General features: G+C 50.1%; 2 protein-coding genes across 3 annotated transcripts; both read right to left on the reverse strand.

The window, feature by feature from the left end:
• Positions 1 to 788: 788 nt before the first annotated feature.
• On the reverse strand, positions 789 to 5111 carry LOC138812874 (C5a anaphylatoxin chemotactic receptor 2-like). Its single transcript, XM_070001107.1, has 3 exons — positions 4710 to 5111; positions 3877 to 4008; positions 789 to 2241 (listed from the first exon to the last, which is right to left on the reverse strand). Exon 3 carries the CDS (start codon positions 2224 to 2226, stop codon positions 1204 to 1206), a length of 1023 nt encoding a protein of 340 aa, XP_069857208.1. The 5' UTR covers positions 2227 to 2241; positions 3877 to 4008; positions 4710 to 5111; the 3' UTR covers positions 789 to 1203.
• A 1518-nt stretch (positions 5112 to 6629) lies between these two features.
• Positions 6630 to 17676, reverse strand: LOC138812873 (C5a anaphylatoxin chemotactic receptor 1-like). Of its 2 annotated transcripts, none has more exons than XM_070001105.1 (2): positions 17646 to 17676; positions 6630 to 10698 (listed from the first exon to the last, which is right to left on the reverse strand). In XM_070001105.1, the coding sequence occupies exon 2, from the start codon at positions 10691 to 10693 to the stop codon at positions 9584 to 9586; it is 1110 nt and encodes a 369-aa protein (XP_069857206.1). In that variant the 5' UTR covers positions 10694 to 10698; positions 17646 to 17676; the 3' UTR covers positions 6630 to 9583. The 2 variants fall into 2 exon arrangements, with proteins under 2 accessions (XP_069857206.1, XP_069857207.1); XM_070001106.1 differs by having other exon boundaries at positions 17640 to 17660.
• Positions 17677 to 18500: the final 824 nt, after the last annotated feature.

Consider the following 18500-nt stretch of genomic DNA (forward strand, 5'->3'; position numbering starts at 1 on the left):
ACCTGTTCCCGCCTCTCCACGTTGCACCCCAGGATCGCGGGACCAGGGCCAAGAGGGAGATCCAGAGCCGGAGGTGTGGGGCTCACCCCTGGAATTCCAGCCACTCAGGAGTCCTAGATCTGTGGGGAAGCCAGCCCAGGCAGAAAAGTCTGTGAGACTCTTATGTCCAATTAACCACCAAAAAGCCAGACGTGGAACTGTGGCTCCACCAGCCTTGAACAAAAAAAGGTTAGGGACAGCACCCAGACTCTGAGTTCAAGACCCAGGACTGGAGCAACAACAACAAAAAAAAAAAAAAAAAAAGAGAGAAGACTGCACTCTAGGTTGGCAGCATTGCCTTCTGGAACTTTCTGCAATGAGGGAAACCTTTGCTGCCCAATATGTTCGCCCTCCACTCCAGCCCGTGTAGCCCCTGAACAAAGTGCATTGAGCATGAGGACTGAATTCTAAATTGTAATTTTAATGTGCGTTCTCTAAAAAGGGTTACCAAACTATCTCCTCTGTACATCACCTTTATAATAACAATAAAAACATTTTTTAGGGCTGGGAAGGTGGCTCAGTGGTAGAGCGCTTGCCTTGCATGCGTGAGGCCCTGGGTTCGATTCCTCAGCACCACATAAGCAAAAAAGAAAAAAGCCAGAAGTGGCGCTGTGGCTCAAGTGGTAGAGCGCTAGCCTTGAGCTGAAGGACAGCGCCCAGGCCCAGAGTTCAGAACGGCCCCACGACCGGACCCCAAAAAAAAACAAAAACATTTTTTAATGTGGAAAGTCACAGGAGCTCGTGCTTGTCCAGTGGATGGCGTAGATGGTCAGTGCGGGTGAGGGTATCAGCTTAGATGGGCATGGACAGAACATGGCCTCTGGGTTCTTGTGCTGTAACAAATGACCACAGACCCCGGAATGTAGTGATTTGAAACAATATGTATTCTCTTATAGTTTTGGCCATTAGAGGTCAAAGGTCAGACAGTCTTTGTTCCTTTGGGAGGCTTCCAGGGGAATCTTTGCCCTGCTATATTTGGCTTCTGGAGGCTGAGTACCCGTACCTACTCTATTAAAGCCTCACACCTAGCACGTACATAATGAATGTTGGTCAAGGGAGGAATGAAATCAAGACATCAATGAGCACCTAGATCCAATTATCCCTGAAGCTAGCTATTCCATATAAAATGAGAGCTCGGAGATTTAACCCCCGCATCCCTCTTGCTTACACCTCCATCTCAGACATGAAGTCATGGCTGGTGGCTACTTTGCTAGTGGAGCTTTCTTCCTTGTCCTGGGATTCCCTCAGAGCCTGCCGACAGGCAGCCGGCAGGGATCTGCACAACTGAGCGCGCCCAAAGTACAGGAAGATAATAGGGTTGAGACAGCTGTGAGCCAGGGCCAGGCCCACAACCAAGGGCTCAGCACTCAGAGCTCGGAACAGGAGCACAGAGTTTGGAGCAGCCACGGTCAGTACCACCCCTAGGAAGTGGTAGGGAGCCCAGCAGACAAAAAACCCCACTATGACCGCCATACTCAGCGGCCAGTGACGCGGGGCGACGCGGCTCAGGAGCACGCTGTGACAGCCCACCACGAACACCAGTGGGCCCAGGAAACCAAACAGGAACCGGTTGGCATTGATCAGGACCTCGGTTGTGACCGAGCCACCATAATCCACCACACAGGCCAGCCGGGAGGGGAAGGCCTCCTGGTGCAGGCGGCGGTAGACAGCTGAGGGGACGGTCAGCAGCAAGGCCAGCATCCAAGCCGCCCCCCGAGCCACCTGCACCCCTCGACTCCGCCAAGCCACCACCCACCAGGGGAGCCTCAGAGCCATGAGACAGAGGTCCCCGCTTAGCGCAGCCAGCAGCAGGACACTGGCATACATGGACAGCAGGATGGCCGAGGGCAGCAGGCGACAGCCCAGCGCCCCGTACGGCCAGTGTCCCTGCCGTGCCATCGGCACGGCCAGGACGGGGAGGGACAGGCAGCACAGCAGGTCAGCCACCGCCAGGTGCATGAACCATGCAGCCCACGCCCTGCGGCCCGCCTCCTTCCCAGCCACCCATGCCACCATGGCGTTGCCTGGCATCCCCAGAAAGAAGATGGCAGCGTAGAGGACCAGTGGAGCCACATGGAGGACGCTGGGAGAGAGGAGGCAGGCACCATCGGGACAGTCCACAGGGACATCCGGGAGGTCACTGTAGTCCCCGTATTGGATGTCGAAGCTGAGAGAGTCGTTCTCCATCCTGGCTGTCCACACCTGGGGGAGACGCAGCGGGACACTCAATGACAATTCCTTCCTCCTCCTTTAGTTTTGGTACCAGCCCTGGGGTTTGAACTTAGGGCCTTGCCCCGGTCTGGCAGGCGCTCTACCATTTGAGCCACACTCTCATCCCTTTTGACCCATGATTTTTTTTTTGTCAGTTGTGGGGCTTGAACTCTGGGCCTGGGCGCTGTCCCTGAGCTCTTCAGCTCAAGGCTAGGGTTCTACCACTTGAACTACAGCACCACTTCCGGTTTTCTGGTGGTTCACTGGAGATGAGTCTCATGGACTTTCCTTCCCAGGCTGGCTTTGAAGCATGATCCTCAGATTTCAGCCTCCTATGTAGCTTAGATGACGGATGACAGTGAACCACCAATGCCTAGCTTGCTTGTTTGTTTGTTTGGTTGGTTTGGTTTTACATCAGATCATGATCCTCCTATTCACACTTCCAGAGATGACTGGCACACTTCACCCCGCTCAGCTATTTATTGGTTGAGATTGGCAGTGGGGAGTGTTCTTGTGAACTTTCTTTTTTGCCTGAGCCGGCCTCAAACCTCTATCCTCCTGACCTTCTGCCTCCTGAGTCATTGGAGCTATGGGCTTCAATACTCTAGGGTTTCCTATTACTATTGTTTTGTTTTTGTTTTTGTTTTGCAGGTCCTGAGGCTTAAACTCAGGGCCTGGACATTGTCCCTGAGTTTCTTTTGCTCAAGGCTAGCTCTGTGTCACTTGAGCCAGAGCTCCATTTCTGAGTTTTGGGTAGTTTATTGGAGATAAGAGTCTCACCGGCCCTGTCTGGCTTCTTCTTTTTTTTTTTTTTTTTTTGTTGTCGATCATGGGGCTTGAACTCTGGGTCTGGGTACTGTCCCTCAGCTCTTCAGCTCAAGGCTAGTGCTTCTACCACTTGAGCCACAGTGCCACTTCCAGCTTTTTCTGCTTATGTGGTGCTGAGGAATCGAACCCAGGCCCTCATGCATGCAAGCACTCTACCACTGAGCCACCTTCCCAGCCCAAAGGGTTGGTCTTTATTTTTTTGCTGGTCATGGGGCCTGAACTCTGGGCCTGGGCGCTGTCCCTCAGCTCTTCAGCTCAAGGCTAGCACTCTACCACTTGAGCCACAGCGCCACTTCCCACTTTTTCCACTTATGTGGTGCTGAGGAATCTAACCCAGGGCTTCATGCATGTGAGGCAAGTACTCTACCACTGAGCCACCTTCCCAGCCCCACCCTGTCTGGCTTCTAACAGTGATCCTCAGATCTCAGCCTCCTGAGTAGCTAAGATTAAGGGGTGAACCACTAGCACCCAGCCTCACACTCTAGTTTTGATTCTGTACTTTTTTTTTGTCAGTTGTAGGGCTTGAATTCTGGGCTTGGGTGCTGTCCCTGCACTCTTCAGCTCAAGGTGAACGCTCTACCACTTGAGCCACAGCACCACTTCTGGTTTTCTGGTGGTTCATTGGAGATCAAACTCTCACTGAGTTTCCACCCCAGGCTGGCTTTGAACTGTTATCCTCAGATCTCAGCCCCCTGAGTAGTTACTAGATTACAGCTGATCCTGTATTATTAACCCCTTCCCCCTCCACACACACACTCATATGAAGACACAGAAGCCTACAGAAGGTGGAGAACTCACCAGAGGTCACTCAGCAAAGTAGAGGATTGAGCTTCACTTGGCACTGTGTTAGTCCCAGCTGGCTGTCTCTCTGTCCACTTTCCTCTGAAGTTTGACTTGTCCCGTGAACCTGCCTCTCCAGTTTGGCAAGTCCTCAAAGAGATGACAAGGTTGATCACATGACACTAAGTAGAGGCTCAAGTAGGTAAATTGTAGCTAGGACAGGAGGAAGGGCGAAGTGACAGGGCACAAGACCCGGCCACTCTGGGCTGCTCACTGTGGGTTAGCAGGCCCTGTCCTAAGCTCTAAGGCTGAGCCAACAGGAAGGGCAGAGGAAGTTGGGACAGGCCTTATGCCCAAGAAACCCCCAAACCCCATGCCTTATTTTTTTTGTTTTTCTTGTGGTACTGAAGATCAAACCTTGATCCTTGCATTTGCTAAGCAGGTGCTCTACCACTAAAGCCACACTTTTTTTTGTTTGGGGGCTTTTTATTTTTGTCAGTCGCGGGGCCTGAACTCTGGGCGTGGGCTCTGTCCCTCAGCTCTTCAGCTCAAGGCCAGCTCTCTACCACTTGAGCCACAGTGCCATTTCTGGCTTTTTCTGCTTAAGTGGTGTTGAGGAATCAAACCCAGGGCCTCATGCATGTGAGGCAAGCATTCTACCACTGAGCCACCTTCCCAGCCCATTGGAATTTTTTTATTTTAACGTGTGGAATGGTTATAGATTTGTTTCATCCCTAAAGTGGAAACTAGTTGCAGGTTGTAGAAAGGTTGCTCCACCTGCTGTGTGACTTTCTGGCAAATAGCCTATCATCTCTGGGCTTGGATTTGAGTGTGGGAAAGCGCGTACCTACCTTGCAGCCAGGGAATGGACCTGTGGGTGAGGCAGAGATGGAAAGGTACAGCCTGGACAGCACCTGGAGCTCCAGACTGGGCAGGCAGGCTGCGGGGCAGGCAGGTTGCGTCTCCACCGGTTTATCACGCAGCCACCATCCCAGACTCCACCCTGCCCAGCACTTCCTAAGTGTAATCCAGGAACTTGCTGTACACAGGAATGTATCAGTCTGTGCCTTCTCCCTGGCAAGGCTTTCTTAAGGAACAGGATCATCTAACCCAGACAGTACCAACCCTGCCAGCCCCAGCTGGAACTAACCCCAAGGTTTGTCTGCCACAGATAGGCAAACACTCACTGGAGATAAAAACCTCATGACTTTTCTGCCCGATTTGCTGGGCTTCCGCTAGATTTTCTGGGTGCTGCTATCCTAGTGAACTGTCAAGAACCAGGGGCCAGGCACGGGGGTGGGGGTTGAGGGGAGGGCTCTGCCCACTCCAGGGCGTGGTTTTCCTGTCTTCTCTCGTGACTCACACATCCCAAAATTACTGGCTGCCAAAGTAAAGTTAGCATAGCCTGAAGGGCCAGCGGGCTGACCTGCATCCCAGCCCTAGAGCCAAGATTTCCCATGCCCTGGAAGCCAGCCCGCCTGTGGTTTAACTTCAGGACCTGGAAGTCTCAGCCTCAACTGGGTCCCCTGAAGTCTGGGACAATCGCCAACTGCTTACTGCCTCCCCCCCTTCCCCCCCCCAACTCCTCTGTCTCTGCACAAAAGGTCCAAAAGTCCAGCTGAGAAAAGAGCCTAAGGCCCCCAGGAAAAACAAAACCTAAGTCCTACCCCACTCCCTGGACCTCAGCTTTCAATCTGTGTGTGCTGTGGATGTGTTTGGTAAATAATGGAGGAGGAGGGAGGAGGAAGAAGAGGAGGAGGTGGAGGAGGTGGTAGAATATATTCTTTTTTGGGGGGCCGAGGGTCAATTGTGGGCTAGTGCTTGAGCCACAGCACCACTTCCTGTTTTTTGGTGGTTCATGGGGGGTAAGAGCCTCACAGACGTTCCTGCCTGGGCTAGCTTTAAACAGTGATCCTCAAATCTCAGCCTCCTGAGTAGCTAGGTTGACAGGCGTGAGCCGCCAACGCCTGGCAGAATAGACATTCTTAAATTTCACACACTCAAGCTGGGGGTGTTGGTGCATGATTGTAATCCCAGAACTCCTGAGGCAGAGACAGAGGATCATAAGTTCAAGGCCAGCCTAGGTTACACAGTAGGACATTATTGAGGGAGATTTATTTTAAAAAAAAAACAACACAGCACTATCATAAGTGTTTGAATATTTAGACCAAGGATCAGTGTCTCCGTGTGGTTTCTATTGTTGTGGGTTTATTCAGCTCAGGGTGGTGCAGTTGGGAAGGAAGTCCAAGGTTGAGGAGCTGTGTCTGCTGAGGGCTTTCTTGTGAGTGGAGATCTCAGCTCAGGAGGCTGAGATCTAAGGATCATGGTTCAAAGCCAGCCTGGACAGGAAAGTCTAAACACATGCCAAAACAGAGCAAACTCCAGTCTCCTTTTTGTACAATGCCAGGCTGTCATCCAAGGAGGGCCCTTCCCTTCTGACTGAGCCTTCAAAAGTCCCCAGAAGTCCCACCTGCACATACACAGATCAAGGTTCTACCTCTTTCTACCACATGGTAGGATTATATTACATCCGGGTTTCGGGTGGGACATATTTAAACCATCGCAGGCTTTTCTATGAAGAGAAAGTAAGTATTTAAATTTTTTATTTTTTTAATTTAATTTTTTTGTTGTTGGTCATGGGGCTTGAACTCTGGGCCTGGGCGCTGTCCCTCAGCTCTTCAGCTCAAGGCAAGTGCTCTACCACTTGAGCTACAGTGCCACTTCCGGTTTTCTAGTGGTTTATTGGAGATAGGCGTCTCACAGTCTTTCCTGCTCGGGCCGGCTTTAAACCGTGATCCCCAGATCTCAGCCTCCTGAGTAGCTAGGATTACAGGCGTGAGCCACTGGTGCCCGGCAAAGTAAGTATTTTCAACACACATCTCCAGTAGCATGAACGCAGCTATATGAATGGACATGACTATGTGCCAATAAAGCTTTATTAACAAAACAAACAAACAATGGAACAGTGGGCCGGATTGTCTAATGGCTACTCTCAAAGATCAAAAAGCTAGAGTTAGGATGACAGATACTTAAGGACACTGGATCCTGTGATCCTTCACTGTGGTCTACAAGACCTGTTGATCACAGGATTCTAGAATGTTCCCTCACACCAGATCCTTGGAGGGCCAGAAGTATTTCTGAGATTTTAAGATTCTGTAGAAGTTGTAAATGTCAGGCGAAGCAGTGTATCCTGAGGTCTTCACACAGTAACTGCTGGCCACACGCAGTGTGCAATTTGTCTGTCTGTCTGGAACTCAGGGCTTCACCCTTGCTAGGCAAGTGCTCTGCCAGCACTCAACTGAACCACATTCCCCGTTCTTTTTTTTTTTTTTTTTTTTTTGCCAGTCCCAGGGCTTGAACCCAGGGCCTGGGCACTGTCCAGCTTGAGCTTCATTTGCTCAAGGCTAGTGCTCTACCACTTGAGCCACAGCGCCACTTCTGGCTTTTTTTTTTTTCATGTGGTACTGAGGAATCAAACCGGGAGCTTCATGCATGCAAGGCAAGCACTCTACCACTAGACCACATTCCCAGCCCCTGTTCTTTTGTTGACATTCTATTTTTTTTTCTTGACACGTCTTGCTACCTTTGCCCCACTGGCCTCCAACTTCTGATTTTCTTGTCTCCTCCTCCCCTAGTAGCTGGGACTACAGGCATGCACCACCATGCTCAGACTTTTTGTGTCTCTCACTTTCCCTCCGGCAAATACAAAGTCACACTTCATTGCTAGTAGAGTGCTGGCATCCAGAGTCATGCCTTCCCAGGTACATGTGATGTCCCTTGGCATGGATGGAAGCCCCCCCCCACCAAGGGCATGGGTGAGGACCGAGGGTGAGGGACAGAGGGGTGACAGAAACTGAGCGTGTGGAAGGCTGCAGGCAGGGAAGGAGGCATGTGACCTGACACAACTAAAGCAGCCAAGCCCTTCCTCTCCCACCACTTCCCCTTTCAAACTTGATAACCTAGCACAGATCTCATCTCCCACTTCCAGAACCTGCCCTGTGGTATGAGGCTGGCAGCTCCAACTTGGCTAAGTGTTTCTAGAAAGGGTTGGTAGGACCCAGCTCTTGGGGTCCAGCACCTCCCTCCTGAATGGGCTTGGGGAAAGCATGGACTCACCATCTACTTAGTCCTCGTGCCAAGCAAAGGCAATGGTGGCTGGGAACTAAGGTTGAGTGAGAAAGAATGGAAGGGGGGGACAGAGGGGGTCTTCCTGGAGGAGGTGACACTTTGAGGACTGCAGATTCAAGGCAGAGATGGTCTTTGAAAAGCAAGCCATTTAGGCCTAGTGGCACAAGGTTGCAATCTCTACTACTCAAGAGGTGGGGATGGGAGGATTGTGAGTTCAAAGCCAGACCTGGAAAAGTTAGTGAGATGCGGTCACCAAAAAAAAAAAAAAAAGATATGGGGACATGGCTCAAGTTGAAGAGCATGTTAACCTATTGTGGAAGAGGCCTTGGATTTAATCTCTAGTATGACAAAAACAAGAAAAACAAGGAAAAAAAAAGAAAAAGAGAGCAGGTGCTGGTGGCTCACACCTGTCATCCTAGCTACTCAGGAGGCTGAGATCTGAAGATTGTGGTTCAAAGCCAGTATGAGAAGAAAACTATGTGATACTTTTTTTTTTTTGCCAGTCCCAGGGCTTGAAATCATGGCCTTGGCACTGTCCCTGAGCTTCTTTTGCTCATGGCTAGTGCTCTACCACTTGAGCCACAGCACCATTTCCAGCTTTTTTTTTTTTTCTTTTTTTTTTTTAGGCCATGGGGCTTGAACTCTGGGTTTGGGTGCTGTCCTTGCACTCTTCAGCTCAAGGCAAGTGCTCTAGCACTTGAGCTACAATGGCACTTCCGGTTTCCTGGAACTTTATTGGAGATAAGAGTTTCATGGACTTTCCTGCCCAGGCTGGCTCTGAACCGCGATCCTCAGATCTCAGCCTCCTGAGTAGCTAAGATGACAGGCGTAAGCCACCAGTGCCCGGCTGATTTCCAGCTTTTTCTGTGTATGTGTACTGAGGAATCGAACCCATACGTGCTAGGCAAGCACTCTCCCACTAAGATACATTCCCAGCCCTCTGTGAGACTCTTATCTCCAATTAGTCATCAAAAAGCCATAAGGAGACCTATGGCTTAAGGGGTAGAACACCAGTGTTGAGAGAGAAAAAAAAAAAAGCTCAGGAACAGTATTTAGCACCTGGTCCTGAGTTTAAGCCCCAGGACCAACACACACACACACACACACACACACACACACACACACACACACACACACACACACACACACACACACACACACACACACACACACACACACACACAGATGAAAGAAAGAAAGAAAGAAAGAACAGAATAAACCAGACACCAGTGATTCTCTCCTGTCCTCCCAGCTTCTTGGGAGAGCAAGAGGACCATGGTTCTAGGCCATCTAAGACAGAAAAGTCTGAAAGATGCCATCTCACCAAGAGGAGAAAAAAAAAAAAAAAAAAAAAAAAAAGGAGGATCATGGTCCAAGCATACACGGGGGCATAAAAGTAAGATCCTATCTCAAAACTAAACAATGCAAGAAAAAAGGGTGGGAGGTGTGGCTCAAGTAGTAAAGCTGCTGCCTAGCAAGCATGAGGCCCTGAGTTCAAACTCCAAGACCACCAAAAAACGGTTGAGGGGAAAGCCAGTTGGCTGGAAAGGAAGGGAGGGGACTATGGTGTGCTCATGGAAGCCAGGAAGTCCAGGCCTCAAACAGCACTGGTTTTCTGGGACAAGGTGTCCAGCGTGGAGCGTGTGCAGGACTTGTCCCTGGCTAGGGACTCTTCGGTCAACACGTTGCGGAGGACAGTGTGGAGTGACTTGCGGAGCCGGAACAGAAAGTCCCAGCCGGCCACCACGTAAATAATAGGGTTCACGCAGCAGTTGACATAGGCGATGGAGATGCACAGGGGGTCCAGCTTGGAGACCTGGTTGAAATAGGGCGACAAGGGGTTCAGCCAACCCAGTATGAGCCCGGTCACCTGGTACGGCAGCCAGAGGACGAAGAAGCTGGTCACCACAGCCACTACCACCTTGAGAGTCTTGGGCGAGCGCGTGGCCTTGCGGCTCCAGGTCCGGAGCAGCAGGAAGGTGTAGCAGATGGTGAGTACTATCAGAGGCAGCACGAAGCCGAGGAGGAGGCGCAGGATGGCCACCGTCCTCTCCTTGACAACACCGCCCTCCATGTAGTCGACGCCACAGACGACACTTCTGTCTGAGAAAGGGTCCCGATGGATCTTGCGGTACAGGAAGGAAGGGATGCTCATCAGGAAGGCTAAACCCCAGGCCACGGCACAGGCCATCCAAGCTCTGCTGGCCCGGCGGAAGTTCTGGCACCAGATGGGGTTAAACACCAAGAGGAAGCGGTCGGCGCTGATGGTCACCAAGAGCAGGATACTGGCATACATGTTGAGCAAAATGAGGGATGGCAGGATGTGGCAGCTGGCATCCTCAAAGGCGGAGTCCTTGAAGGGCCATACGCCTTTGTTCACGATCGTGGCAAACAAGACAGGCAGAGCCAGGCAGGATGTGAGGTCGGCCACCGCCAGGTTGAAAAACCAAATGGCATTGACAAGGCGCCTGAGGTCGAAGGCGGTCACCCAGATGACCAGGGCATTGCCCGGCACTCCCACCAGGAAGACCAGAGTGTAGATGATGAGGGCAAGGATGTCGGCAGGGTAGTGGTGGGCAGAGGTGCCATCCACAGGGACATTGGGGTCCCAGGTCTCTTTTGAGTAATTGGAGTAATTGGAGTGATTGGAGTAATCAGAGTAATCAGGGTAATCATAGTCGTTGTTCTTAAAGTTCTCGTTGGCCATGGGACCTATGGGGTTAAACACATTCTCAGCTCCCAGACTCCTAGTCAGCAAGTGTTCCTCATGGATTATTATTATTACTATTATTACAATGTGATGATCCTGAGGTTTGAACTCAGGGCCTGGGCACTGTCCCTGCGCTGTGTTAGCTTATGGATAGTACTCTACCACTTGAGCCACAGCACCACTTCTGGCTTTTTCTGTGTATGTGCTACTGAGGAATTGAACCCAGGGCTTCAGGCATGCTAGAGAAGCACTCTACCACTAAGCCACCTTCCAGCCCCACTTCTGGCTTTTGGGTGGTTTATTGGAGATAAGAGTCTCACAGACTTTCCTTCCCCAGGCTGGCTTTGAATCATCATCTTCAGATCTCAGCCTCCTAAGTGGCTGGGATTACAGGCGTGAGCTGCTCACACCTGGCCCTGGTTCCCACTTTTCTGTAACTTTGAAAACATTTCAAAAGGGAAATTTAACATGTCGAAACATTTCCTTTAGTAACTAGCCCATGACCTACCCCCATGGGCCCCCACCCCCTGGGGCACCCCATGTCAGCTCAGGGAGGTTCCGCCTGAGAAATCAGCGTCCCCTGGAAGGGCCACAAGAATTCACTTTTTTTATGATGAATCATGGGGCTTGAACTCTGGGCCTGGGCGCTGTCCCTCAGCTCTTTTTTTTTTGGGGGGGGGGTCAGTCGTGGGGCCTGAGCTCTGGGCCTGGGCGCTGTCTCTCAGCTCCTCAGCTCAAGGCTAGCGCTCTACCACTTGAGCCACAGCGCCACTTTTGGCTTTTTTCTTTTTGCTTATGTGGTGCTGAGGAATTGAAAACCCAGGGCCTCAGGCATGCAAGGCAAGCACTCTACCACTGAGCCACCTTCCCAGCCCTGTCCCTCAGCTCTTCAGCTCAAGGTGAGCGCTCTACCACTTGAGCCACAGTGCCACTTCCAGTTTCCTGAGTGATTCATTGGAGATAAGAGTCTCATGAAAAAAAAAAAAAAAAAAGAGTCTCATGGACTTTCCTGAAATTACTTTTAAGCTGAGTGCTAGTGGCTCACACCTGAAATTCCAGCTACTCAGGAGGCTGATATTTGAGGTTCACGTTCAAGGCCAGACCAGGCAGGAAAATCTATGAGACTCTTAGCTCCAATTAATCACAGAAAAAGCCAGAAGTGGGACTATGGCTCAAGTGATAGAACACTAGCCTTGAGAAAAAGGACCTCAGGGACAGCTCCCAGGCCCAGAGTTCAGGCCCCATGACTGACACACACACACACAAAAAAGAAGAAGAACAAGAAGAAGAAAAAGAGGAAGCAGTCGCTTTTGCCAGTGTCCACCATAGCCTGAGCTGCAGAATGACTCAGATCCCAAGGGCAGGGCCTCTCGCTCCCCTGGGCCCCTGGAAGTGACCAGTTCTTCCTGGCATGAGATCACCCTGTCTTCTGATCTTGTTGACTTCAAGAGAGCAGAAAAAAAATGGTGCTGATTCTCACTCTGTGGTTTCCTGCCTCTCTCCATCATGTAAACAAGTCAAATGTTTTCCCCACTCCCAGGTTTTGGGGTATGGTAGTATGGTAGTACACACTTGTAATCACAGCACTGGGAGGTTGAAGCAGGAGATCTTTTTTTTTTTTTTTTGTCAGTCATTGGGGCTTGAACTCTGGGCCTGAGCACTGTCCCTCAGCTCTTCAGCTCAAGGCTAGCCCTCTACCACTTGAGCCACAGTGCTACTTCTGGCTTTTTCTGCTTATATGGTGCTGAGGAATCGAACCCAAGGCCTCATGCATGCAAGGCAAGCACTCTATCACTAGGCCACCTTCCCAGCCCCAGGCAGGAGGATCTTGAGGTCAAGGCCCATCTAAAATACATAGTGAAGTCTTGTCTCAAATCAAACAGAAGTAGAAAACAACTGAAGTCTCTGGCAAGAGGGGCTGAAGCAGACAACCAGGGCACAGCTAGATAACAGGAAAATATCAACAAGACAGAGGAACCACTCAAGTCTGAGGGTACAAAGTCCTCAAATATCTAGTATGGAAGGAGAGGACAAAGAGGACATGGTGGCACCCACCTGTAATCCCAGCTCCCTGGGAGGCAGAGGGAGGAGGATCACCAGCTGGAGGCCAGCCCAAGGCAAAATGAACAAGACTGTGTCTCTAAGACAAGACACACAAAAAAAGGGGGGGGCTAGGGATATGACTCAGTTATAAAGCACAAGATGCTAGAATCCAACCCAAGAATTGCAAAAAGAAATAAATAGGTCAAGAAATGCATATAAAATACATAGCCAGAAGCCGGTGGCTCACACCTGCAATCCCAGCTACTCAGGAGGCTGAGATCTGAGGATGGTGGTTCAAAGCCAGCCGGGCAGGAAAGGCCATGAGACTCTTCAATAAACTCTTCAATAAACCAGAAGTGGCGCTGTGGTTCAAGTGGTAGAGCGCTTGCCCTGAGCTGAAGAGCTGAGGGACAGCACCCAGGCCCGTAGTTGAAGCCCCAGGACAGACAAAAAAGAAAAAGAAAAAGAAAAAAGAAAGAAAAAGAAATGCATCAAAAGTATATAGAAAAGCCAGGCACTGGTGACTCATATCTGTTATCCTAGCGACTCAGGAGGCTGAGATCTAAAATTTGAGGTTCAAAGCCAATCTGGGCAGGGAAGTCTGTGAGACTCTTCAATAAACCACCAGAAAACCAGACAAGTTGCTGTGGTTCAAAGTAGTAGAATGCAGCCGGGCACTGGTGGCTCACGCCTGTAATCCTAGCTACTCAGGAGGCTGAGATCTGAGGATTGCGGTTCAAAGCCAGCCCGGGCAGGAGAGACCGTGAGACTCCTATCTCCAATAAACCACCAGAAAACCGGAAGTGGCGCTGTAGCTCAAGTGGTAGAGCGCTCACCTTGAGCTGAAGAGCTAAGGGACAACGCCCAGGCCCAGAGTTCAAGCCCCACGGCCGACAAAAAAAAAAAAAGTAGTAGAATGCTAGCTTTGAGCAAAAGAGCTCAAGGAAAGCACCCAGACCCCAAGTTCAAGCCCCAGGACCAACAAAACAATCCTGATAATGGAACATCTAGCACTAAGAACCAGAAATACATTTTTTTTTCCTTGTGTGGGTCCTGGGACTTCAACTCAAGGCCTCTGTTCCTGGGCTGTTTTGCTGAAGGTTGGTGCTCTACCACTTGAGCCACAGCTCCACTTCTGCCTTTTTTGGTTGCTAATTAAAGACAAAAGTCTCCTGGATGTTCCTATCTGGGATGGCTTCAAATCATACTCATCAGATTTCAGACTTTTGAGTAGCTGGGATTACAGGTGTGAGCCATAGGGTGCCTGGCACTTTTTTTTTTTTTTTCCATGAGACTAACTCTGGGCCTGGGCGCTGTCCCTCAGCTCTTCAGCTCAAGGTGAGCGCTCTACCACTTGAACCATAGTGCCACTTTTCTGTTTTTCTGAGTGGTGTTTTGGAGATAAGAGTCTCACAGACAGCCTTTCCTGCCTGGGCTGGCTTTGAACCTCAATCCTCAGATCTCAGCCCCCTGAATAGCTAGGATTACAGGTGTGAGCCACCGGTGCCTGTTTTTGTTTTTGTTTTTTTTTTCAAGTATAAAAGAAGCTTTCCAAGCTTTGAGAACGGAAGGGTAACAAAAGCCAAAGAGCTCCCTGAGTGGCGGGGCTGAGTGCTAGGTGAACAGGTTCTCTTGTGCTCTAGGGGTGGGAAATAAAAGTTAACCTGTTGGCAGTATCTATTAAAGAGAATTGCTCACACCTTGGAATCTAGAAACCCAGTCATGGATGCAAAGATGTGCATAGAGGTACAGACACAGTTTTGTTGTTCTGGGCTCGGTTTTTGTTTTGTTTTAGGGTCTTGCTATGTAATCCAGACTGGACTTGAACTCACAACAGCCCTGTCTCAACCTCCTGAGAGCTTAGACTATAGATAGGAATTACTATAGCACCTAACTACAATCTTAAAGACAAAATAGGGGCTGGGAAGGTGCCTCAGTGGTAGACTGCTTGCCTTGTATGCATGAGGCCCTGGGTTCGATTCCTCAGCACCACATAAGCAGAAAAAGCCAGATGTAGTGCTATGGCTCTAGTGGTAGAGCGCTAGCCTCGAGCTGAAGAGCTGAGGGACAGCGCCCAGGCCCAGAGTTCAGGCCCCATGACCAGCCAAAAGAAAAAGAAAAAAAAAAACCCACAAAATAATGGAAACCACCTAAAGGGTGAAACCTCACCCTAGAATATTATACTGTCAGCACAAAGGAGGGCTTTACTTCCCTGGAGAGACATGGAGATTCTGTGCTTTCCTCCTAGTTTGTTTTTACCATGATGTTAGTAAATGAGCCGTGCTTGCATGGTGTCTGGAATGCAGAAGGTACCCCCTAAATGCTGGTTAGGAACGTTAGATGCTATTCATGGGAAAAAGTAAGATAAAAAAAAACTTGCCCATGTAATTGTAACCCCTCTGTACAGTATTTTCACAATAAAAAATAAATAAAAATTAAAAAAAAAAAAGGCTGGGTGTCTGTCAAGTCATCTGCCTTGCAGGGACTATAGTTTATTGCCCTCGCCTAAAAGAGAATGAGAAGAAAAAAAGAAGGAAAGGGTAGGGGAAGATAGAAAGAATAACACCCAGAAAGGAAGCCAGGCACAGTAACATGCACCAGAAACAGAGAAAGAGAGAGAGAGAGAGAAAGAGGGAGAGGGAGAGGGAGAGAGAGAGAGAGAGAGAGAGAGAGAGAGAGAGAGAGAGAGAGAGAGCTCAGAAAGGGCCCATGTCCATGGTTGGCACACAATAGAGGCAGAAGTTGAACTGGACTCAGGGTTTCTTTTTTTTTTTTGGGGGGGGGTCCGGTCGTGGGGCCTGAACTCTGGGCCTGGGCGCTGTCCCTCAGCTCTTCAGCTCAAGGCTAGCGCTCTACCACTTGAGCCACAGCGCCACTTCCGGCTTTTTTCTTTTTGCGTATGTGGTGCTGAGGAATCGAACCCAGGGCCTCATGCATGCAAGGCTCTACCACTGAGCCACCTTCCCAGCCCTGGACTCAGGGTTTCTTATGTCTTACTGCTGCTCCTGACTTTGTTCCCAAAGCTTGGGCATCAATAACCTACTTCTAGAAGATTCCATCACAGATTGGTTCCCAGGGCTGCCTTTAAGGACAATGACAAAGTGGTACAGTGGCTCAAAGTGGTAGAGCACTAGCCTTGAGCAAAAGAGCTCAGGGACAGCGCCCAGTCTCTTGAGTTCAAGTCTCAGGACCAACAACAACCAAAAAAAATGTCATGCTGGCCGGGTGCTGGTGGCTCACGACTGTCATCCTAGCTACTCAGGAGGCTGAAATCTGAGGATCACAGTTCAAAACCAGCCCGGGCAGGAAAGTCCGTGAGACTTTTATCTCCAATAAACCACCCTGAAAACCAGAAGTGGCGCTGTGGCTCAAGTGGCAGAGTGCTGGCCTTAAGCAAAAGAGCTCTGGGGCAGCACTCAGGCCCATAGTTCAAGCCCCACCACTGAAAACAAAACAAAACCAAAAGGACCATGACAAGATGCCGGGAACACCAGAGGACGAAGAAGAGTGACTTTTCTCATGACTGCCTTTTCTACCATTGGAATATTTCATGGCAGAGAAAAAGGCAGCAGGCATCAGGGCTAGCTTCTGGATGCCCCATTTGCCCGCGTCATTCTTCAGGTTATGGAGCAATCTCCTTCCTGGCCATTTCCTCTTTCACTCCATGAAGCAATGTTTGGGCCTTCCTAACCACAGACACAAAACTGTGGCTGAGCTGGTAAGGGTTCAGGAACTGGGGTCATACACACAGAAAGGGACATAGCTTCTATCACCAACCACTGAAGGATCCAGGTCATCCCCGCTTTCTGCCCGAAACTGAGTTTCCCTTCTCTGTAGCCCAGATGGACTGAAGTCCCATGCAAGTAGGTCCAGCTCCAAGCTTTGATTGCTCTAGATTTCTGTGCTTTTTGAAGGACTGGGAATGGAACCCAGGGCACCTCCCAAGTGCTATAAGTCTTCATTATTGAGGGTGTGTGTGTGTGTGTGTGTGTGTGTGTGTGTGTGTGTGTGTGTGTGTGTGTGTGTGTGTGTGTGTGTGTGTGTGTGTGTGTGTGTGTGTGTGTGTGTGTGTGTGTGTGTGCCAGTCCTGTAACTGTAAGAACCTGGACATTGTCCCTGAGCTTTTTTTTCTATTCAAGGCTGGCGCTCTACTACTTTAGTCACAGCTCTTCTTCTGGCTTTTTGTTGGTTAACTGAAGATAAATGATCTGTGGACTTGTCTGCCTGGGCTGGCTCTGAACTGTGACCCTCAGATCTCAGCTTCCTGGGTAGCTGGGATTACAGGTGTGAGCCACCACTCCCGGCTCATTTTGAGAAATGTAACTCAAGGGTTTCCTCCCTGAGAACTGTCTGTAGCCCCAGTCCTACAAGGCAATTATGATTTCTACCGTTTCCTCACAACTTTATTCCTTGCCCAGATCCCAAACCTGGACTAGACTAGGAAAAAGACGGTAGCTGGCTTGGGGTTGGGGGCAGGAATCAGAATGAGAAATGAGAATTAGGGAGACAGAGAGGCACCCACATGCATCATCTCAGCTCCCCAAGTGGCAGAGGCAGGAGGATCTCAAATTCAAAGCCATCCTGGGCAGTTAGTGAGACCCCCATGTCAAAAGCAAAATAAGCTGGGTTTGATATTGTAAGCCTGAAGGCTCTTGAGGCAGAAATAGGAGGATTAAAGTCCTGGCTACCTGGCCAGGGCAAGGGTGGAGCGCAAGACCCTGCCTAGAAAGTAGTAGACTGTCTCCCTAGCAAGCACAGGGCCCTGGGTTCAAATCTCGGTAATCCTTCCCTCGGAAAGAATACAAAGAAATGTGGTTTATGGATGTGGTTCAAGTGGTAGCTGCACAGCCCTGGGCTCCCTCCCTAGGGCCCCCTCAAAGAATAAAGGGGTGCAACCCACACTCACGGTATTGGAGCTCCTCCCGCTCTGCGATGGCCGAGTGCTCCTCCCAACAGCTAAACTGCGGGTTTTAAAGCATGAGGGGCAGACACGGATGAAGGGAGGAAGTGACTGGCTTTCCTCTTGGCGTTCTCATTGGGTTGTGCATGGGGCACCCTGGCCAGGTCCCTCCATGACACCCACAAGTCCTCTACATCTTGGAAGACTTGGGGCTTCATGCGGGGCTGGCAAGCCCTCCTCCTCAGCCTAGGCTCAGCCCCTTTTTGGGCCTATAGTCCTTCATTTGTTTCTTGGGGGAGGGCGGGGGTGGGGATGGGAGGGGAATTGATCCTGGGGCTTGAACTCAGGGCCTGGGTGCTGTCCCTGTGGTTTTTCACTTAAGGCTAGTGCTCTACCACTTGAGCCACAGCACCATTTTCAGTTTTTTGGCTAAGAGTCTCACAGACTTTCCTTCCCGGGCTGTCTTTGAACTGCTATCCTCAGATCTCAGCCTCCTGAGTACCTAGGATTACAGGCCTGAGTCACTGGTGCCCAGCTTTCCAGGAGACTCTATCTCCAGTAACTCACAGAAAAAAGAAAAAAACTAGAAGTAGTCATGTAGCTCAGGTGGTAGAGTGCTAGCCTTAAGCAAAAGGAGCTTAGGGACAGCATCTAGCCCCAGAGTTCAAGGCCCATGACAGGGAAAAAAAAAAAAAAAAAAAAAAAAAAACAGGCATCAGTGGCTCACGCCTATCATCCTAGCAACTTAGGAGGCTGAGATCTAAGGATCACAGTTCAAAGCCAGCCCGAGCAAGAAAGTTCATGAGACTCCTTATCTCCAATAAACCACCAGAAAACAGGAAGTGGCGCTGTGGCTCAAGT

The sequence above is a fragment of the Dipodomys merriami genome, unplaced genomic scaffold, assembly GCF_024711535.1.
Source record: "Dipodomys merriami isolate MVZ:Mamm:240054 unplaced genomic scaffold, mDipMer1.0.p SCAF_57, whole genome shotgun sequence".
Lineage (NCBI taxonomy): Eukaryota > Metazoa > Chordata > Mammalia > Rodentia > Heteromyidae > Dipodomys > Dipodomys merriami.